The sequence below is a fragment of the Euprymna scolopes genome, chromosome 23, assembly GCF_053919585.1.
Source record: "Euprymna scolopes isolate OS-2025 chromosome 23, ASM5391958v1, whole genome shotgun sequence".
NCBI classification, from domain to species: domain Eukaryota; kingdom Metazoa; phylum Mollusca; class Cephalopoda; order Sepiida; family Sepiolidae; genus Euprymna; species Euprymna scolopes.
The window spans coordinates 116,697,089-116,721,392 of NC_136504.1; the positions used below are offsets into that span (position 1 = coordinate 116,697,089).

Below are 24,304 nucleotides of genomic sequence, written 5' to 3' on the forward strand. Positions count from 1 at the left end.
TTAAATGAATTTTTTTTGAAAACAAACAATTTCTTTTAATTATAATTTCGAAATAAATTAAAGGATATAGCAGTTCTGAATGTTTGTATTTTGATTGTTTGGACAATTATTCTCATCTGGGGTGTTATTAGCACAATGATCTTTGTTGGGTGTAGACTGTTTTTATAACTAAAAGAAAGAGGTTAGTTCTGTATTGTAAGATATTGTGGGTGTGTCTGTAAATTATTAAAAAAAAAAGTAAATTTTTAGGGTATGTTTTAAGACTTCTTATGATTCAATTTTTTTGCAAAATCTTTAAGCTAATTGTCAATATTAATGAAAAAAAATGTTTTACAAATATAATTATAATATAATTTTTGACGAAGGCCAGAGGAATAGTTGGCCAAAACGTTGTGAATAAAAAAAACCAATAAAAGATCAAAAACAACAACTAATAAAGATGAGAATAATAGTCCGAAATAAAAATAAAATTAATATATAATGCTCATCTCAAAAATGAATTCCAATTAAGGAATAATATATATATATAATTTTTGTGTTTTGTTTTTTTCTAGAAAACACAAGTGCAAGGGATAAAGGATACAGTTTAGGAGATTTTTTGTTTTTTTTATTTAAAAATAATTTAACATTGTCAATTTGGAATATTTTGAAATCTATAAAAACAATCGACACCTTTAAAAAAATTCAATAAATATTCCAGAAAATAATGTTTTCTGTTAGATGAGTTACCTTAATATATTTGTTTTGATTCATACATTTTGGGGATTGACCATTAATTTTGTGCATAAAAAAATGCACAATTAAATTCATGCATTTTTTTTAGTATTTACAACTTTAGTAAAAGTGTTTTTTGTTTACACAAAATAGATTTCCAGTTTAATTAAAAAAAACAATCATTATATTCAGCAATCATTACTCAGTAAATACTGACAAGTTCATTAAAGTTGGTTTCCTAAATTTTGGTGAATTTTTAAGTGAAGGGAGGCGTGAAAATATTTATGCATTTTGGGCATAGGCCATTCATTTTGCATGTACCTAGTAAAAGTGATGTTCTTCTGAAGGTTCAATTCTCAGTGTAAGCGACCGAAAAATACAATTGCGAATTACTTAGGACTTCTATCCAGTCATGGCTGACAGAACGAGAGCATGCTACCCCCGTGAAAGAAGAGTTCCATTCAAAATTCCATCAAAATTCCTGAGTTTGAGAAGATACACCTGAAGAAGGTCGGAGGTTACATCGACCGGAACATTGTGAAAATAACACTCAAGATGAGAAAATAGTCTGAAGAATCCCAAATAAGACGAATACTTAATCCTTATCTCAAAAATTTAGAAGCGTAGACTAACCAAAACGTCATAACCGTTATATATTGCAACATTAATTTTGTATTTTATACACAACTACAAGGAAAATTAAAAATTAATTTTGCACATAAAAAACAAAAACAAATTAATGCATTTTTTTTTCAGTACTTAAAATTATAACTTCAATAAAAATATTCTTTGTTTACACAAAATAATATATTTTCAGTAAGATAAAAAAATAATGGGTTCATTATGTTGTGTGATTATTAATTAATACTAAAAATTTCATTAAAATTGGCCGATTTCCTGAATTTTGGTAAATTTTTAAGTGAAGGGAGGGGCCAAAATGTTTAGACATTTTGTAAGCGGCCATTCATTTTCCACGTATCTATATAATGCTAATAACTTGGTAGCTTAAATGCTATGTAGGTCCAACTTTTAAAATTTCACTATATAACTTCATATGTTAAATATGGAAACAAAATTAGGTATAAATTTTACAATCCACAGAGATTCGAAAAAGTGGTAAAAAATTCAAATATATCAAATAAATGTTACCAAAGGCAAGATAAGTTACTCTTCTACCTAGCTGAATAGGTTTTTAGTGCTTTTACTTAATGTAAAATGTTTATTCAGCTCCAAAAACAAGTAATACCAACCAGTACATGAGCACAAGAAAAAATGGCCATGTAATAAATACATTGCGACCATTTTTTCCTTGTGCTCATGCATCAGTTGACATTACTTGTTTGTCGAGCCAAAATGAATGTTTTACCTTAAATAAAAACACTAAAAACCTATTCAGCTAGACAGAAGAGTACCTTATCTTGCCTTTGGTAATATTTATTTGTTGTATATTTGATTTTTTGACCATTTTTCGAACCTCTATGGATTGTAAAATAAACCCTTAAAATTATTTTTATTAAAGTGAGATTGTCATCTCTGATTTATAATGAGAGAATACTGACCCATCCAAAGACACGTCCTCCAAGGGCAACCATCAACAGAACCAGCAGCCAAACAGAAGCCGAAGCAATCGGTAACATGGGGACAGTCATGTGACTCACTGTCTCTGTGAACCGCCAGTGAGGGAAGCCATGCACATGATCAATACCATCTGATAGACCCCAAAATTCAGCCCTGAAAAAAAAAAAAGAAAGAAACGTTGGAACTTGTAAGTTTAAACCAATAACCAATACAATGAAGAATTTTTCGTTTCTAAAACAAATCTTTATTTAAAAATTTAAAATCAATTAAGTTTCGAGAATATAAGTCGTCAGGCATAGAAAAAGCTGGCTTTTTTTTCTTCCTTGTGGCATGGTGTCACTTGAAAAGTAAAATCTGTGTGATTAACAACTGTTTTTATTTGCAAATTTTATTTTATTTTTTTTTTTTTTTTACTTGAGAGTCACCACTTATCAAGACCCGGAGGCCACTCAAGGATAAGGGTCAATGAATGTAAGGTGGTAGTGTAGTAATCGTTAATTGTGAAAATTGGGTAGAATTTCATGATTTATGGGGACAGCTCAACAAGAACTTGTTTACATTGGATTTGAAGGCTACATTGTTGTATACAACCGGGATGCAAGCCAGCAGAACAGTGTTCCAATGGCAGACATTCTGGGAAAAAAAAAGCTTTGTTCGTGGAATCTGCATTTAGATTAAGGCACAGATAGAGAGTGGGAGAAATCATATCTAGTGGTTGTAGCTAGTAGAGTGATTTTTGTGAAAGTTTGGCAAGGGGGATCATAAAATTGGAGTTCAGTCGAACACTAGTCATGAAAATAACGATAGAGCAGTGACAGGCTTGCGACTTTCCAATCAACATTGAGGAAAACAATATAATACTTAATATCTGTTCTGGCTTTGTGTCAAACTTCTAACGGGAAACAGTGACACACGGGTCCTGCAAGTACTTAAATATCTCTCTCTCTCTCTCTCTCTCCACCAAGAGGATCTACAGGCAATACAACAGTAACAAAAACATGGAGATGTCAAAAGAGCAGTTCACAATTTGTTACAACGGAAATATGCAAGGCAGAATCATCAAATGACAAACTGGTCTTATGCATTGGTAACAGAAGGGTCTGCTCAATCTGTTCTGTGTCTGCTCCGAACTAAGTTACCTGTATATGACCAGAGCTCCACCTCGCAATCTCAACGAGGATTTTCTCGTGCTATTTAACCCATCAGCTTATTATTATGTTGCATTTGTGCATAACTGGTTGCACGACAACCTGCAATGGATTGGCGAGCGTGCATCACTTAACTTGCTGTCTCAAATTACTATGACTTCCTTTCTCACACCACTACAATGATGATCATATATTATTATAATCATATTCGAAAACGAGGCTACATCAAAGGGAGGTCCTTGGCCTTTTGGTCAGGATCAAAGTGTAGTATCTGTTCTTCAGATGCTGCACTTCTATTTCTTGTTCTCTTTCAGTGGAGGAGAAATCCTTCACGACTGAGACAATTTTTATTTTTGTACCTTTTCTCCACATTAAAAAACGACCCTGGTGTCTAACTCTGTCCCGTGGGGAGGCATAGTAAATAGGTACATCAAAGGGAGGTCATTCTGTCCAGGGTTACCAGATTGACCTTCTTAAAGACAAATTTTTTCTGAAGCAGTTTGCCCTTCAAAAATTGTATTTTGCATTTTTCAAAGCGTAACGTATGAACTAACAAAAAAAAAAAAAAAAAAAAAAAATATTATAGATAAAAGAAAAAAAAAATCACTTCAGAAATACTATGTTCAATTGTTTATGAAAATATTCCAATTACATTTTGTTAACTAATTACAATTAATTACAAATTACAATTTCAAATGCTTTGAAATAAATCTTTAGTTGCCTTATTCTTTTCAATCAATTACAAGGAACTCCCTGATGAAAAAAGAAAAATAGTTAAAAAGATCTACCTGCATAATATATGCACCTCCTAAAGTGTATTTTTACGTCTGTTTTTTTTTTTTTTTGTATAGTTTGTTAGTGCAGAAAAAAAATTAACAAACATAGCCAATTTTTAAAATTATATTTTGTTTGAACACAAAAAAACTAAATTTTTTGTTGATTCTTTTTTTTAAAAACATAATTTTATTGTAATTACACTATACACTATGTATCAGCATTCTTTCTCGCTTTGATGCAATGGTCATTACTATGTATCAGCCGTGGCACTCTTCACGTATCGTTGCAATTAATTCCAGTTCTGGCCATTCTGAGCAACTCAGCCATGCTAATGTCTGCAATCTCCTTTGTCTGACATTCTTGTTTTTAGTCTTCCACGTCCTCTTCTGCCAGGGGTCGTAGCAAAGAGCAGATCTTTTGTTAGGCTGTCTGTTCTGGCCACGTATAAAAAAAAAAAAAAAAAAAAAAAAAAAAAATCGCAATTTCCTGATATTCAGCAGTCTTTAACATGGTCCAATCTTCTCCAGAACCCATTCATTTGTACATTTATCTACCCAGCTTACACGTAGAGGTCCACAGTAGAACCACAATTCAAAAGCAGCAATTTTCCTCTTGTTGATTTTCTGTAAGACAACATTCTGATTCGTATGTTGCAATTGAGAATACCAAAGCTTGCAGGAGTCGTTTCTTTTTGCCTTGATTTGTTTGCCCAGATATTGGTCAGCACAATCATTGCTGTCTTTGCTATTGCAACACGTCATCGTATCAGCATTATTAAAAAGAAAATGCTTGAAATATTGGAAACCTTACGATTTTTAATGAACTATTTCAATAGGTGGATTTGTAGTTCTGAATTTTTGAGATGAGGTATGAATGTTTGTATTGTTTTGATTGTTTGAACAAGTATTCTCATCTTGGATGTTATTGGCACAACGTTTCGGTCGATGAACCCTCCAACCGTCGTCATGTATAAACTCCATGTTTAAAGATGGATTCTGAAACATTGCGATGAAGTGAACAGACAGTGCAAAAACAATTCCAATCTTAAAACAAGGAAAGAAAACATACTTGTAGAATTCATATGCAGCACGGTTTGTTATTTCAGGCAGACCAGTTATGGAACTGAAATAGAAGAAAAAAGTTACATTAGAATGAATTGTTTTTTTTTTAATATTATTATTTTATTATTATTTATTTTTATAATTTATTAATTTTATTATTATTTATCATTATTTTATTATTATTTTATTATTATTTTATTATTATTTTATTATTATTTATTTTTATAATTTATTAATTTTATTATTATTTATTTTTATAATTTATTGATTTTATTATTATTTATCATTATTTTATTATTTATTATTATTATTTTATTATTATTTTATTATTATAATTTATTAATTTTATTATTATTTATCATTATTTTATCATTATTTTATTATTATTTTATTATTATTTATTTTTATAATTTATTAATTTTATTATTATTTATCATTATTTTATTATTTATTATTATTATTTTATTATTATTATTTTATTATTATTTATTTTTATAATTTATTAATTTTATTATTATTTATTTTTATAATTTATTGATTTTATTATTATTTATCATTATTTTATTATTTATTATTTTATTATTATTATTTTATTATTATTATTTTATTATTTATTTTTATAATTTATTAATTTTATTATTATTTATCATTATTTTATTATTATTTATTTTTATAATTTATTAATTTTATTATTATTTATCATTATTTTATTATTATTATTCTATTATTATTTATTTTTATAATTTATTGATTTTATTATTATTTATCATTATTTTATTATTATTATTTTATTATTATTTATTTTTATAATTTATTGATTTTATTATTATTTATCATTATTTTATTATTTATTATTTTATTATTATTTATTATTATTATTTTATTATTATTATTTTATTATTTATTTTTATAATTTATTAATTTTATTATTATTTATCATTATTTTATTATTATTTTATTATTATTTATTTTTATAATTTATTAATTTTATTATTATTTATCATTATTTTATTATTATTATTATTCTATTATTTATTTTTATAATTTATTGATTTTATTATTATTTATCATTATTTTATTATTATTATTTTATTATTATTTATTTTTATAATTTATTGATTTTATTATTATTTATCATTATTTTATTATTTATTATTATTATTTTATTATTATTTATTATTTTATTATTATTTATTTTTATAATTTAATTATTTTATTATTATTTATCATTATTTTATTATTATTTTATCATTATTTTATTATTATTTTATTATTATTTTATTATTATTTATTTTTATAATTTATTAATTTTATTATTATTATTTATCATTATTTTATTATTATTATTTTATTATTATTTTATTATTTATTAATTTTATTATTATTTATCATTATTTTATTATTTATCATTATTTTATTATTATTTTATCATTATTAGCAGTATGTGATAGTATCACTCCACCCAGTGTTAGGAAGTAAACACATGCAAAAAAAGAGGAAATAATCATAATTATCAGTAGAACAAGTTATAGGAAGTTATTCATTAAAGCACACAAAAGAAAGCTGAAATAGGATTATTAATCAAGGTGTGGTGATGACTTGGACAAAGAAAGTATATACACACACACACACACACATATATATATATATATATATATGAAATTGTAGGTTCATTATCTACATTTTTTGATGCAAAATATAGAATTTTTCAAACAAAAATTTATTATTTGAACAAGGAATACACAACATTTAAAGTTCTTTCCTTAATCCATGGATTTTTTTTATTATGTAAGGCTCATCTCTTCATAGAAAATGTCTTTAGCAAATATTTTTTTATGTAAGGCTCATCTCTTCATAGAAAATGTCTTTAGCAAATATTTTTTTATGTAAGGCTCATCTCTTCATAGAAAATGTCTTTAGCAAATATTTTTTTATGGGGCGTGCAATAAATAATGCCCCTGACCCACTTCCCATAGGAGTAGAGCAACAAAACTTGGCACAGTTATTAGTCTTTCTCTACATACGGAACCACCCAGAGTTATGCATTTCTCCCATCGTTTAATGCAGCTCTGGAGACCGTTTTTGTGGAACACCCCAGGTTGGTCCTCCAACCACGACGTGACTTCAGAAATCAAGGCTGCATCATCTGGGAAACACTTTCCTTTCAAAAACAACTTCATGGCTGGGAAGAGGTGAAAATCAGAGGGTGCAAGGTCAGGAGAGTAGGGAGGATGGGGAAGGATTTTATACCACACGCCCGTGCTTATGATCTGGCGACATGCGAGTTGTGGACCGGAGCGTTGTCCTGCAGGACGAGAGTACCTTTGCTGATCTTGCCCCGCCTCTTGATTTTGATAGCTTCCCTTAATTTGCTTAAAAGTTAAGCATAATAGACTCCTGTAATCGTGGCACCCTTTGCCAGGAAATCTGTCATCACTACTCCGTTCTGGTCCCAAAAGACTGTGAGCATGACCTTGCCAGCGGAGGGCTGCACCCTTGCCTTCTTTGGAGGTGGTGAGTCCAAGTGCTTCCACTGCATTGACTGGGCTTTGGTCTCTGGATCATAGTGATAGACCCAGGTTTCATCCTGTGTAATCAGTCTTTTGAAAAACTTTGACTCATCTTCTTGGCACATCTCCAAATTCATCCTCGAGCACTCGACGCGTTCTCGCTTCTGGAATAGTGTGAGCAACCTGGAAATCCATCTGGCAGACACCTTATGAATATGCAAATTGTCATGAATGATAGTTTCCAGAGACCCTGTACTAATCTTGACATCTTGAGCTATTTGGCGAATAGTAATGCGCCGATCTTCGAAAATGGCAGCTTCAACTTGACGGACAGTTGCCTCATCAACGGCAGAGGGGGAGGGGTGACCAGGTCTGGGAGCTGTTTCCACAGACTTCCGGCCATGTTTGAATTCACGATGCCAGTGTTTTACAAGGTCATATGATGGGGCATTATCACCATAAGTTTCTTTCATTTCATCAAAAGTCTCCTGTGGTGTGTGTCCTTTCAAATACAAAAACCAGATCACTGCTCGACATTCAACAGGCTCCATTTCACACCTGACTCAATTCAAACACCTGTAAAACAGAAACCACAATTAGTTCAGCGCTGTAATTTGCCACATAACCCGTAGAGATATAAATCATTTCACATGCAAAATTTCAGCTAGATCAGACAACTGGAAGTGGGTCAGGGGCATTACTTATTGCACGTCCCTCGTAAACATAATTTTGTTTTTTTAGCACATACATTGGAAATTAATTGAAAATATTTTTAAAAGAACATAAAAAAAAGACATCATTTTAAGATGATCCAACGGGAGAATTGAAGTAAACAAGAAAAAGGACATGCATTTTAAGTACACGATTCAAGTGGTGCCATGAGAATAGAGATGAAGATTATTTTTATATTCCGTATCAGTTAATGATTCCAATATTGAAGGTAAAGTTCAAAGTTGTTGAATCCAGCATCGAAAAAGAATGGCAAAGTTCCTTAACAATAGTAAACGCTTGGGGGTAATAAATCCCATTTCTTTTGGTATTATGCAGTCCATAGTAAAAAAAATAAAAATAAATAAATTTATCTGACAAAATCCAGATGAGCCATGTGAATTTTCCAATCAGCAAAAGCCGTCATCATACATACATAAATTTATCTATAGATTTTAATTTAGGATAATTGGAGGTTAACCAGATGAAAATTGTCATATTTTTAAAGGTGGAAATTTAAAAAAACTTTCACAAAACATTGTGAACCAGATTGATTAATCTGTGATTTAATTCATCTCATTATTTGTAGATGAATATATTCATATCAAACATCTGCTTTGTTCAAAATAGAAAACTAGAAATTTACAAGTCCGTTTTCCGTGAAATTTTATAACAGTTAATGTTTATAATCTGTGTTTTTAAATATTAAAAAGTAAAAAATATTACCATATTAAAAAAAAAACTTATTCGTTAAGAAAAGTTTCCGATTTCAACCGAGCCGATTACCGGAAATGCTTCCAGTTTACCATTTTGAAATGACGAAAAATAACGATTCTGACTACACGTGTTTAGCGGTGTTAATGGTCTATATTGAATCTGCTTTCCTCACTGAGAAGTATACCAAATTTATATATAAACCATTGCATTATTTCGATTTTTTTTTTTGTTTTGCAGCCTGCCTTTTTCTTTATATATTATTTTTTTCAACTAGCGGTGTTGTTTACTTTTTTATTCATTTTTTTTTTCTATTGTGTGCCTCCTGTTTTTATAATTGAAAAAAAAAAAAAAAAAAACCCCAAAAAAACCCCACCCATTCCTGCTTTTTCTTTGTGCAAATAACAATTTATTTAAAAAAAAAAAAAGGTAAATTTTTACTTTAGGTCCACCTCCACAATTTTTAACATGGGTCAGTAGGGGGTTGTTTATTCTGAAAGCCATTCTTAACATGGGGAGGATGGGGATATTTATTTCAAAAGCCGTTTTTTACTGGGTAGGTTAGGGGTGTTTATTCTGAAAGCCATTCTTAACATGGGAAGATTGAAGGTGTTTATTCCTAAAGCCGTTCTTAATGTGGGGAGATTGTCAATTTTTATTCCAAAAGCCGTTCTTAATATTGGGAGGTTGGGGGTGTTTATTTACGGTCACATATATTCGGTGGGTTTCATACACTGTTTTGTATAGGTTTTACTTATTTTCCCAAACATATTCAACAGAGTTCACAACCATTTGTCTTTTTTCAAATACATTGATAAACACTGTGCTTTTCCGAGCTGATTAAACCTTTTACATTAAATAAAAACACTAAAAAATTATCCAGTTATGTAGAAACGTAACTTACCTTACCTTTGCTTTCATTTATTTGTTTTTGGACAACTTTTCGAATCTGTGTAACCCCACCCCTCACCAAAATATTAATTGAAAAGTAACATTTTTGATTACAAAAACCACACACAAAAAACAAAAAACAAAACAAAAAAAACACTCGATTAAACGTTTCAACATTATAGCAACGTTCGGCTTAATTCTATGACTGCTGGTTGAACCCAAGCCCCACGATTGATGGAAATTCCTAAGGATCCGGGTCAGATTCTGCAAGAGTACCGTTTTTTTTTTTTTTTTTTTTTTTAATTTTCGTGTTTTTTTTTGTTGTTTTTTTTTTTACACTTTTGGAGTGGATTGCTGCTGTGCTAAGAATATAAGAAACATGCATTTTCTCTTTTTATTAGATTTTTCCATTACACCAAATTGAGCCACAGCAACGCGTGGCAGGGTATAGCTAATATATATATATCTTACTCTCTTTCACAATGCTATGCCCCCACCCCCGCCCCCTTTTTGAATTTCTAACGACATTTTTCGTTTCTGAAATGGAACACGGTCATACATTTATTTGATTCAAAAATATATTTTCAAATATTTGTACGGGTGTTTTGTTTTAATTTCATTCATTCAGAAACGTTGGTGAATACATAACTCGATTTGTTCCTTTTTTTATTTATCTATTTCGTTGGAATACTATTTCCATTACTCTCATCATATATATTAAGAGTTAGTTTACAGTCAATTTTAGGAGCAGCAGTGAGATTTGCAACAGTTTTTGTCAATTTATGGCCAGTATTGAGTTTGCGACAGTTTAATTTCCAGTTAGACATAGTTAATCAAAAATTATGGCTGTGAATAGATAAAGATGAGGCATAATGTAAGAAAAATATAAGGTATTTGCAGCTTCTCTTCCAATTTTCGGATTTTTTTAAAATCATGTCCAAACTCATTTTATTTCCTTTTGGTGGATTGATTGTTGCTATTTTCTTCTGATGAGTTAAGGGCAAAATAGATTGACTGATTGATATCATAATTAAGTGATTTTATGCTACGAAACAGATACTGTCAAGAACTGTAAGTGTCAACTGAGATAAAGAAATAAATTATAAGATGGTTAACATCATGAAATTTGGAATATTGACTTTTGTCATTCATTCATAATATATATATATATATATATATATATATATATATATAAAAGTGAATGTGTCTGTATGTGTGTGTGTGTACATTTCCCTACACAATAACTCTGTCAATTTTAAGTCTACAGACTCGAAATTTGATATACAGGGTATTGAGATTTGGAAAAATCTTTGGGATCGGTTTTCGGCTAGAAATTTGGCTGTTAAGGGGTCAAAGTTCAACGATTTAACCTTTGAGAACTTTACCAAACTCCGACAATTTTGGGTCTAAACACTTGAAATTTTAGATATAGGTTCCTTGAACATGGATCTAACTTAATAACTTGATTTGAGCCCAAAACAATAAATGTTAAGGGGTCATAATAGGGGTCAAAGTTTTAAAAAAATTTGACCTCTGCAGTCTCTACCAAATTACTCAGACAATTTCTGGTCTAAACATTTGAAATTTGAGAAAGGGTATTCAGAGATAGGCAAGCTTTTTAATCGGTTTGGGGCGAAAATTTTTAGTTACTAATATATGTATGTATGTATGTTTGTATGTGTGCCTAAAACTTTTGACAGAGGCGACGGATTTTACCAAGATCAGTATCGTTTTAAAGCTCGACCTTTCAGACGACAAATATCGAAAAATTGGCTAAAACATTAATATCTTCACCTTCAACTGGGAATTTTTCTATGGGGGGGGGGTCGTTTTTTTCGCCGATATTTCTGAAAGTCATCCTCTCCTTTCGATTGTCTAGCCTTAATTTTAAAAAATGTCACTTCCGGTTTGGCGGTGGTCGTAAAAGCATAGACGTCAGGGTTTTTTCCCCTGTCCTTTTCCTCCTTCGCGGTACGGGTTCGAGCCGGCCTTCCTACTACCACTTTTTTTTTTTTTTTTTGCTCAACAGACACATCCAAACACCCGGGCAACGCCGGGCTGAAATGCTAGTATATATATATATATATATATATATATATATATTAGACAACGTTTATCATTGTACTTTCAGTTACACCAGCCAAAATAATGTTAGGGTTAGAAGCACCGATTGTCATTTGATTTTGATCTTGGCGTGAGGCAGTTGCTAGTCTAGCCACACTTAAGAACTATGGTACAGTGAAACAGTCTATGGATCACTATATATATATATATATATATATATATATATATATATATATAACTACTTAATTTACTCACATAAAATTAATATACGAAAGTATAGATTTATGCGTAAACTTTAAGTATTTACTTCAAAAGTGCTCAATACGTAGGTAGAGCTAGTTTGCCATATATATTTTATAACTTACTATATATATATATATTTATTTATTTATTTATCAATAATACTAGGGGCTGTTCTACTTAACATACTCCCAAGTTGATTCTAAATTTTTATTTTTCAGATACTTTGATCGTAGGCAAATGGTTAATAATGACTAGGTTCACATATAAATACATAAACAGACCGTCACATCTAATTTGAGGAGTGATTATTAACAAGATGAAACTAATACAAAATAAAAAAAAAGACTAAAATATATACAAAGATCTGATGAAATTCGAAACGTCTATTATGAACAGCATTCAAATGTTGGCACAATTCATAGGTGATATTTAGTAACTAATTTCACAAAAAACAGGACAATGACTTATTACTGCTAGCAGTCATCAGTAACACATCATTGCTTGAAAAAAGTCACAAGGATGAATGGACATTTTCTTGATTCGATTGATAGGAACAAAATCGATAATAATAAGAGCAACTGACGAAAAAAACTAAAAAGATTCCTTGTCGGTCTTAGACAACAAAAAACTGTCTATAAAAAGGTTGGCTGCCGAAATATACTTTCCTATAAAACAGAAATTGTTTTTTTGTATAACTATTCATTTGTGTAACACTTAAGTTATTCAGTGTGTATTCTCTCTCTCTCTCTCTCTCTCTCTCATATATATATATATATATATATATATATATATATATACACACACACACACACACTTAAGTTCGCATGCATAGATCATGATGTTATAATCATTAGATCAATATGGCTGGATGTTACGACATTTAAAAAGAAATGTTAAAATTTCAACGATATTGGTCGTGAGGTTAGTTCCTTGCTGATGGAATCAGAGATGGCTTCGTGGCTGGGTTCGAATTTCCCGACTGGCAATAATCGTGTCACACTGGACTTGTGATTCCTGAAAGGATGAAACACTAGTGTCTGTAGGTATTTAAAAATTATTATAGTAATATATATATATATATATATATATATATATATATATATATATAGTAATTTTCTGGAAATGTCTTTATCTGGAAATCTAAGATTTTAAATAATTTTATAAATTATAATTAAAAGTTTGTGAAGTTTTTAAATCATAGAGCAAGGGAAATTATATATTGGTTCAGAATGAAAAGGATATTGAATTTCATATCCATATTGAATGGTAAATCCCGAAGTTGTAGCAGGGAGGTAAAAGGATCCAATGCGTATCGTAAATCTTCCAAGGCACAAGGTCTTTTATGATTTTCTATGTTTATTACATTTAGCAAATTAGGTATAAACTATTTATAATATTTGCTAATATTTTTTCCTCTGAGGAGATGGGTAAACATCGAAAACCTATAGGTTAAGGAAATATACTTATTGAAATGTATTATTTGTCTTGCATATAATAAAAATTTTAGATTTGAAATTTAACCATTTCACATCATAAAATTTAAATTACTAAATTATGATTTATTTGCTCTATCTGATATATTGAGCAATTTTTATTTAGCTGGGATTGTCTTGATAAAATATTACGGCCAATAATATTTTGTAAGACCGATAATCACTGGATTTGCATACCAGTAGATTTATTGCATTAAATTATTCTGAAGTATATATATATATATATATATATATATATATATGTTCTACCTAAAGCCAACCCAGTGTTTTCCTGGCGACATCATCTCTAGGTGATTGCCTACCTACCCTAAATTAACTGGTATTATTATCAACCAAATATCGTTTGTGTGACGAAATTTGCATTGTTGTCTGTTATCCTCGTCTAACCCTGTGTCATATCTTAATCTATAGCAGTCTCAGTACAAATAAAATATGTCTATACTAACTCAATATCATTATCACTTGATTATTCAAATATTATCCTGCACACATACTTTCTTTTTTCTTTTTTTTTTTTTTTACTTTTTGAGTTCTGACACAAAATTAAAACTAAAAGAATTTTCGAATTATACCAAAAGAGGAGTGTAAAATTTTTGGCATACAAAGACCATAAAGATTTGGGTGATTCTATTTATAAGCAGAACTGATAAGAACGAACCAATCAGATGCCAGAATTGCTTTATAAAATACTAGCTGGTAGCCTGGCATTGCCCAGTTGTACAATACGCTTAAACATACTATTATGAGGAATAATTTGCCTGGTGGACTACTTTGTAAAAAAATAAAATAAAATAAGACAATCTAAGCATGCAAGGTTTCCCTCCACAAGTTAAAAATTTATTTTCACCATGACTAATGTTTGTGCAAAATTAAAAAAAAAAAAAAAAAAAAAAATCCCAGGCGTGGTTATTGAGAAAAGTGTGAACAAACAAATGGAAATGAATTACTAGATCCAATCCCTCCTTTATTGGAGGAAGAGGAGGAGGAGGAGCATGATGAAGACGATGATAATAATAATAATAATAATAATAATAATAATGTTGTCCATCAAATTCTGTCTGCGTTTGTTTACAATATCACGTCAGCTGATATTTGGGCTTGACGATGAATGCCCTGGAAAAGTCTCTTCTGATTAATGTTTAGTCTTAAAATCTGCAAACAAAGAAATGATTTGCGGTGATTTTAAAATGGCACCTCTTCTTTCAGGAAAATATCAGCTTTATCAGAACATTTTAGTTGATTAAATATATTTATCATTTCTATGGAGTTTCAATGGGTCCTGTTAGTCTTTAAAATAATTGCAAAGATATCAGGCCACAACAAATACCACCTCTAAAAAAATAACAGCCCCCCCCCCCCAAAAAAAAGGTGGCCACAAAAGTGGGTGCTTATTTTACATTGTTAATATAGAAAAGTGATTCCCCACTTTTTAAAACAATAATGTGCGACCTTAAGGGCAAATGTCACATAGCCCACTACACAATTCAGGCTTTCCAACGAACCTTCAATTGTTAAATTCTTGTATATTGAAATGCACATACCTTTGGTTATATGGGATGAAAACTACATGCAAATTTGCAGGCTTTTTGTACAGCATAGTATTATAATTTGCTTTTGTACAGTATAGTATTATAATTTGCTTTTGTACAGTATAGCATTAAAATTTGCTTTTGTACAGTATAGCATTATAATTTGCTTTTGTATAGTATTATAATTTGCTTTTGTATAGTATTATAATTTGCTTTTGTATAGTATTATAATTTGCTTTTGTATAGTATTATAATTTGCTTTTGTACAGTATAGTATTATAATTTGCTTTTGTACAGTATAGCATTAAAATTTGCTTTTGTATAGTATAGCATTATAATTTGCTTTTGTATAGTATTATAATTTGCTTTTGTATAGTATTATAATTTGCTTTTGTATAGTATTATAATTTGCTTTTGTATAGTATTATAATTTGCTTTTGTACAGTATAGTGTTATAATTTGCTTTTGTACAGTATAGTATTATAATTTGCTTTTGTACAGTATAGCATTAAAATTTGCTTTTGTATAGTATAGCATTATAATTTGCTTTTGTATAGTATAGTTTTATATATTTGCTTTTGTATAGTATAGCATTAAAATTTGCTTTTGTATAGTATAGTATAATAATTTGCTTTTGTATAGTATTATAATTTGCTTTTGTACAGTATAGTATTATAATTTGCTTTTGTACAGTATAGCATTAAAATTTGCTTTTGTATAGTATAGCATTATAATTTGCTTTTGTATAGTATTATAATTTGCTTTTGTATAGTATTATAATTTGCTTTTGTATAGTATTATAATTTGCTTTTGTATAGTATTATAATTTGCTTTTGTATAGTATTATAATTTGCTTTTGTACAGTATAGTATTATAATTTGCTTTTGTACAGTATAGCATTATAATTTGCTTTTGTACAGTATAGCATTATAATTTGCTTTTGTATAGTATTATAATTTGCTTTTGTACAGTATTATAATTTGCTTTTGTACAGTATTATAATTTGCTTTTGTACAGTATAGTATTATAATTTGCTTTTGTACAGTATAGCATTATAATTTGCTTTTGTACAGTATAGCATTAAAATTTGCTTTTGTACAGTATAGCATTATAATTTGCTTTTGTATAGTATTATAATTTGCTTTTGTATAGTATTATGATTTGCTTTTGTATAGTATTATAATTTGCTTTTGTACAGTATAGTATTATAATTTGCTTTTGTACAGTATAGCATTAAAATTTGCTTTTGTATCGTATAGCATTATAATTTGCTTTTGTATAGTATTATAATTTGCTTTTGTATAGTATTATAATTTGCTTCTGTATAGTATTATAATTTGCTTCTGTATAGTATTATAATTTGCTTTTGTATAGTATTATAATTTGCTTTTGTACAGTATAGTATTATAATTTGCTTTTGTACAGTATAGTATTATAATTTGCTTTTGTACAGTATAGCATTAAAATTTGCTTTTGTATAGTATAGCATTATAATTTGCTTTTGTATAGTATAGTTTTATATATTTGCTTTTGTATAGTATAGCATTAAAATTTGCTTTTGTATAGTATAGTATTATAATTTGCTTTTGTATAGTATTATAATTTGCTTTTGTACAGTATAGTATTATAATTTGCTTTTGTACAGTATAGCATTAAAATTTGCTTTTGTATAGTATAGCATTATAATTTGCTTTTGTATAGTATTATAATTTGCTTTTGTATAGTATTATAATTTGCTTTTGTATAGTATTATAATTTGCTTTTGTATAGTATTATAATTTGCTTTTGTATAGTATTATAATTTGCTTTTGTATAGTATTATAATTTGCTTTTGTATAGTATTATAATTTGCTTTTGTACAGTATAGTATTATAATTTGCTTTTGTACAGTATAGCATTATAATTTGCTTTTGTATAGTATAGTATTATAATTTGCTTTTGTATAGTATAGTATAGTATTATAATTTGCTTTTGTACAGTATAGCATTATAATTTGCTTTTGTACAGTATAGCATTATAATTTGCTTTTGTATAGTATTATAATTTGCTTTTGTACAGTATAGTATTATAATTTGCTTTTGTACAGTATAGCATTATAATTTGCTTTTGTACAGTATAGCATTATAATTTGCTTTTGTACAGTATAGCATTATAATTTGCTTTTGTACAGTATTATAATTTGCTTTTGTACAGTATTATAATTTGCTTTTGTACAGTATAGTATTATAATTTGCTTTTGTACAGTATAGCATTATAATTTGCTTTTGTACAGTATTATAATTTGCTTTTGTACAGTATAGTATTATAATTTGCTTTTGTATAGTATTATAATTTGCTTTTGTACAGTATTATAATTTGCTTTTGTACAGTATAGCATTATAATTTGCTTTTGTACAGTATAGCATTATAATTTGCTTTTGTATAGTATTATAATTTGCTTTTGTACAGTATTATAATTTGCTTTTGTACAGTATAGCATTATAATTTGCTTTTGTATAGTATAGTATTATAATTTGCTTTTGTACAGTATTATAATTTGCTTTTGTACAGTATAGTATTATAATTTGCTTTTGTACAGTATAGCATTATAATTTGCTTTTGTACAGTATTATAATTTGCTTTTGTACAGTATAGCATTATAATTTGCTTTTGTATAGTACTATAATTTGCTTTTGTACAGTATAGTATTATAATTTGCTTTTGTACAGTATAGTATTATAATTTGCTTTTGTATAGTATTATAATTTGCTTTTGTATAGTATTATAATTTGCTTTTGTACAGTATAGTATTATAATTTGCTTTTGTACAGTATAGTATTATAATTTGCTTTTGTACAGTATAGTATTATAATTTGCTTTTGTATAGTATAGTATTATAATTTGCTTTTATACAGTACAGCATTATAATTTGCTTTTGTATAGTATTATAATTTGCTTTTGTACAGTATTATAATTTGCTTTGGTACAGTATAGCATTATAATTTGCTTTTGTACAGTATAGCATTATAATTTGCTTTTGTATAGTATTATAATTTGCTTTTGTATAGTATTATAATTTGCTTTTGTATAGCATTATAATTTGCTTTTGTACAGTATAGCATTATAATTTGCTTTTGTACAGTATAGCATTATAATTTGCTTTTGTATAGTATTATAATTTGCTTTTGTATAGTATTATAATTTGCTTTTGTATAGCATTATAATTTGCTTTTGTACAGTATAGCATTATAATTTGCTTTTGTACAGTATAGCATTATAATTTGCTTTTGTTATGTATTATAATTTGCTTTTGTACAGTATAGTATTATAATTTTCTTTTGTATAACATTATAATTTGCTTTTGTATAGTATAGTATTATAATTTGCTTTTGTACAGTATAGCATTATAATTTGCTTTTGTATAGTATTATAATTTGCTTTTGCATAGTATTATGATTTGCTTTTGTATAGTATTATAATTTGCTTTTGTACAGTATAGTATTATAATTTGCTTTTGTATAGTATAGTATTATAATTTGCTTTTGTACAGTATAGTATTATAATTTGCTTTTGTACAGTATAGTATTATAATTTGCTTTTGTATAGTATTATAATTTGCTTTTGTACAGTATACCATTATAATTTGCTTTTGTACAGTATAGTATTATAATTTGCTTTTGTATAGTATTATAATTTGCTTTTGTACAGTATAGTATTATAATTTGCTTTTGTATAGTATAGCATTATAATTTGCTTTTGTATAGTATTATAATTTGCTTTTGTATAGTATTATAATTTGCTTTTGTATAGTATTATAATTTGCTTTTGTACAGTATAGTATTATAATTTGCTTTTGTACAGTATAGTATTATAATTTGCTTTTGTACAGTATAGTATTATAATTTGCTTTTGTATAGTATATCATTATAATTTGCTTTTGTATAGTATTATAATTTGCTTTTGTATAGTATTATAATTTGCTTTTGTATAGTATTATAATTTGCTTTTGTACAGTATTATAATTTGCTTTTGTACAGTGTTGTGAAGGAACATAACTGGCTATACACCGGTTACATACTGTATATATATATTGGACTGTTTGGCAGACAGCGGCAGACAAGCAGTCGCAGTAAGACGGATAGTCTTACGTGTTGATTATCAGACTTTCTTCCCCATACTTGTTACTATGTACTTCTATTTACCTTAGGCGAGCAGCCTTACGTTTCTGTATTATAAATAAACCCCATTACACATACCACTCGGTGTAACTCACGTTTGTCTTTATTTCCTAAGTATTTAGGAATATAACAATGGCGACGAAAGGATGTTCTTTCTCTTAACAGAGATAAATTACCGTACCAAGGACTGTGTACAATGCAAGGATTTTTTGTTTTACGAAAAAAACAAACTACACAAGGATTTTTGACCACGTGCGTCAATGAATTTAAAAATTTTTCCTACCTAAAGTAGCGAAAAGTACGGATTTTTCTTCGTAAAGAACTCACAAGAAATTATAGAAACATGTTCAAGGTAAAGTGGAATTTATATTTATTTTGACAAGTAAAAAAAAAAAAAAAAAAAAAAATGGTCGCAAGTTGAATTCGAAACTACACTAAAGGATTACGAGTTTCGAAAGAAAAAAATATAAATACAACGACTATTGTACCATTTTATGCCACGTGGGAACGGCAGCCATATATTTTTTTTTTTTTTGGAAAATTAATTGTTTGTTATTGCCTTTATATAAATAATTGGAACTATTTGTCGTGGGAAGTAAGAAATATTTTGTGTATGAACTTACGTTGTTGAAAAAAAAAAAAAAAAAAAAAAAGAATTATTTTACAAAGCCTGTTGAATTACTATGGATGAACTTTGTTGAAACGTGTTGTGTCTGCATATTGCTACTAATTTACGATATACGTAAATTTACGATTTTTCTTTGGAATTATTGTGTAGAATTCTAAAAGACATTTTTGTACTAGAAGCTAACATGGAACAATTAGCAGAGTTAACTAAGGCTCTAGCCCTTAGCATCCAGGAACAGACAAAAATGACTCAACAATTTTTAGCGCAACAACAACAACAACAACAAATTCAACAACAACAGCTACAGCAACAGCTGCAACAACAACAAGAAAGAACACAAAAAACTTTAGAGGCACAACAAGAACAAACAAACATACTACAACGACAAATGTCGACACAGCAAAAGAATTTAGAAAAGCTAATTCTAACGTCGACCGGGAAGAAGACTAATTTTTCTGCCGAGGGTATTTCAAATTCACTAACGGAATTTCGTTACTCCCCGGATACTGGTGTTACTTTCCCTGCATACTACAGAAGATACGAAACAATTTTTACGAAAAGATGTTTAGACTGGACCGATGAGGAAAAAGTTACCCTGCTACTACAAAAACTGGGTACTGATGAAAACACCAAGTATGCAAATCTAATTCTACCAAAAAAACCGGAGGAGGTTTCGTTCGAGGAAACAATTAGTACCTTGTCGAAAATATTTGATAAAAGGGATAGCCTATTTCACTCTAGATACAAATGTTTGAACATTCAGAAGGCAGAAGCTGAAGACTATCTAGAATATGCTTGCACTGTGAACTGTTTATGCGAATCATTTAAATTGAATGAAATTTCCGCAGACCAATTTAAATGTTTAATCTTTGTACAAGGTCTCACAGCACCAAGGGACAAAGATATACGTTCACGGATCCTAACAATTATGGAGGCGGATCCTAACATAACATTGCAAAAAGTCACTGAAGAGTGTCAACGTCTGATTAACATAAAGAAAGACAACACTCGCATTGAAGAGAAAAATATTTTTAAGGTGCAGCAAGTAAAAAGGCAAGGGACCACAAGAAAGTCCAGGTTCCAAGAACACAGGATCCTTAAAGGATACAAAGACCCAAAGCTAAAGTGTAAATGTTGTGGTAGTTTAAGACACAACAATAAGACCTGCTGGTTTAGGAACAAAATATGTTATGAATGTGGTCTCAGAGGTCACAAGGGAACATACTGTGCCCAGAAGAAAAGACAAGGGACCGATAATGTAAATACGCTTCGCATGAATAAAGAAAAAAGCTGCGAAAGACGGAAATATGTTGATGTTCGGATAAATGGACATCTGGTTACATTGCTTCTGGATAGCGGTGCAGATATTAGTATTATAAATGAAGATATATGGAAAAGGATAGGTCGACCTGAATTAACGAAAACCAGAAAGACGGCGAGAAGTGTGTGCGGCAAAAGATTAGAGTTCAAGGGAGAATTAAAATGCAAAGTGACATTCGCTAACCAGACTCATAAATCCAAAGTGTACGTCGTACCAGGAAAGAATACATGCCTGTTTGGGGTAGATTGGATTGTCCTGTTTAATTTATGGGAGAAACCCATAAATTCGTTTTGTAACGTTTTAACTGCAGAAAAAGCAAACCAAAGGGAAGACTTCCTGAAGGATTTGAAAACTGAATTTCCCAATGTTTTTGCCGAAGGACTAGGACTCTGTATTAAGACAGAGGCAAAATTTGAATTAAAGAAAAATGCCACTCCAGTATTCAAACCTAAAAGGAATGTGCCTTTTTCAGCGATGGACGCAATCGAAAAAGAGTTGGATAGACTTCAACAACTGGAAGTCATTGAAAAAGTTAACCACACAGATTGGGCAAGTCCAACCGTGTATGTAAAGAAAAAAAATAACAGAATAAGGGTCTGTGGAGATTTTTCAACGGGTTTAAATGACTGTCTATTGGACCATAATTATCCCCTTCCGTCCGCAGAAGATCTGTTCTCTAAGCTTAACGGAGGAAAAATTTTTTCTAAGATAGACCTCTCAGATGCTTACTTGCAAATTAAGATCAGCGATGAATGCTCCAAATACTTAGGCATAAATACTCATAAGGGCATTTTTAAGCTAAAGAGGCTTCCTTTTGGATTAAAGGTTGCTCCTGCTATTTTCCAGCAAATTATGGACACGATGCTGGCAGGGTTGGAATTTTCAATGGCCTACCTTGACGATATCCTAATTAAAAGTGAAAATTTGCAAGATCATAAGAAGCATGTAAAAGAAGTATTCAAAAGAATACAGGAATTTGGTTTTAAATTGAGCCCAGAAAAATGCGATTTTTTTATGAAAAAAATTAAATATCTAGGTCAAATAATCGACAAAGAGGGTCGAAGACCGGATCCACAAAGGACTGAAGCAATTGAAAAGATGGCTGCTCCAGATTCAGTGACAAAATTAAAATCGTTTTTGGGATTAGTTCAATACTATGCAATTTACATCTCTAACATACATAATTTAAGAGCTCCTCTTAACGAGTTACTGAAAAAGGGTGTTAAATGGAACTGGAATAAGGAATGTGAATCTGCTTTCCAAAATATCAAAAGATGTCTACTGTCAGACTTAGCATTGGCACATTTCAATCCAGAAAAGGAACTAATACTAGCAACGGACGCCAGTGATTACGGTGTTGGCGCTGTATTACTTCACAAGTATGAGGATGGTAGGACAAAAGCTATCGCCCATGCTTCAAGAACGTTGGTTGCAGCGGAGAAAAATTACAGCCAAATTGAAAAAGAGGCGCTGTCGATAATATTTGGAATTACAAAGTACAATCGATTTCTCCATGGACGATCTTTTATTTTGCAAACCGACCATAAACCCCTACTTACCATATTTGGATCAAAGAAAGGCATTCCCACACATACTGCGAATCGATTACAGCGATGGGCTGTAACCCTCTTAAACTATCAGTTTAAGATGGAACATGTATCCTCAAAAAAGTTAGGACACGCAGATGCATTATCACGGTTGATCCCTAAAAGAAGCGAAAGTTTCGAAGAAACGGTAATTGCTGCGCTTAAAGACGAAAGTGAATGTACAAGTTCAATGTGTAATATGATACGTGAACTTCCGGTAACTTTCGAAAAAATAAAAAAAGAGGCAGTAAATGACATTTTCATTAAGAAAATGAAAAATCAATTGGGATGGATAAAAAAAAATAAAAAGGTAGATCAAACAACGCCTTTTTCCATCTGTGAAGATGTGCTCATGTATGGTGAGAGGATCGTAATTCCACTAAGGTTACAGAGGAAAATTCTGAAGGAATTTCGTACAGGTCATCCGGGCATTTCGAGAATGAAATCCCTTATGAGAGGATATGTGTACTGGCCTGGTATGGACAAGGAAGTTGAAAAATGTGTCAAGACATGCAGAGGATGTCAATTAGCAGCTCGAGATCCTCCAGTAAAAACGACGCCATGGCCAAAGACGGACCTACCCTGGTCACGTCTGCATATTGATTATGCGGGACCTATAAATGGTTATTTTTACTTGATTATTGTAGATTCTTTTTCAAAATGGCCAGAAATATTTAAGTTTAGACATCCAACAGCAAAAAACACTGTGAGTGCGCTTAATGAAATTTTTAGCCGTTTTGGAGTGCCAAAAACCTTAGTGAGCGATAATGGAACAGCATTTACTGCTCATGAATTCAAAGAATTCTGTGACTCACTAAATATTCTACATATGACAACACCTGTGTACCATCCACGATCGAATGGGTTGGCCGAAAAATTTGTAGATACGTTTAAAAGGGCACTTAAGAAAAATCTTACTACGGACACAGACGAACAATGTATTCAAACATTTTTAGCAATTTACAGGGTGACACCAAATCCTAATAATAATGTCAATTCTTCCCCGGCTGAGCTAATGTTTGCAAGAAAGATAAGATCTGTCTTCGATAGGCTGCTACCAGAGAAAAAGAAAGTTTTCAAAAAAGAAAACCTTAATACCAAGTGCTTCTCCCCAGGTGAAAATGTATATTTCAAAAATTTTCAAAATGGACGAAATCAGTGGGTTGAAGGTATTATCAAAAA

General features: G+C 29.8%; 1 protein-coding gene across 2 annotated transcripts in view; it reads right to left on the minus strand.

Annotated features, from left to right (window-relative positions):
• The window catches only part of LOC145246158 (sodium- and chloride-dependent GABA transporter ine-like), a 463,838-nt gene that overhangs the window by 46,937 nt on the left and 392,597 nt on the right, over positions 1-24,304 (minus strand). For both annotated transcript variants that reach the window (XM_080108026.1, XM_080108027.1), the window contains 2 exons: positions 5,286-5,339; positions 2,274-2,445 (listed from right to left, as the gene is read on the minus strand). In XM_080108026.1, the coding sequence (XP_079964152.1) occupies positions 2,274-2,445; positions 5,286-5,339 (226 nt within the window). The remainder of the gene's footprint in view (positions 1-2,273; positions 2,446-5,285; positions 5,340-24,304) is intronic.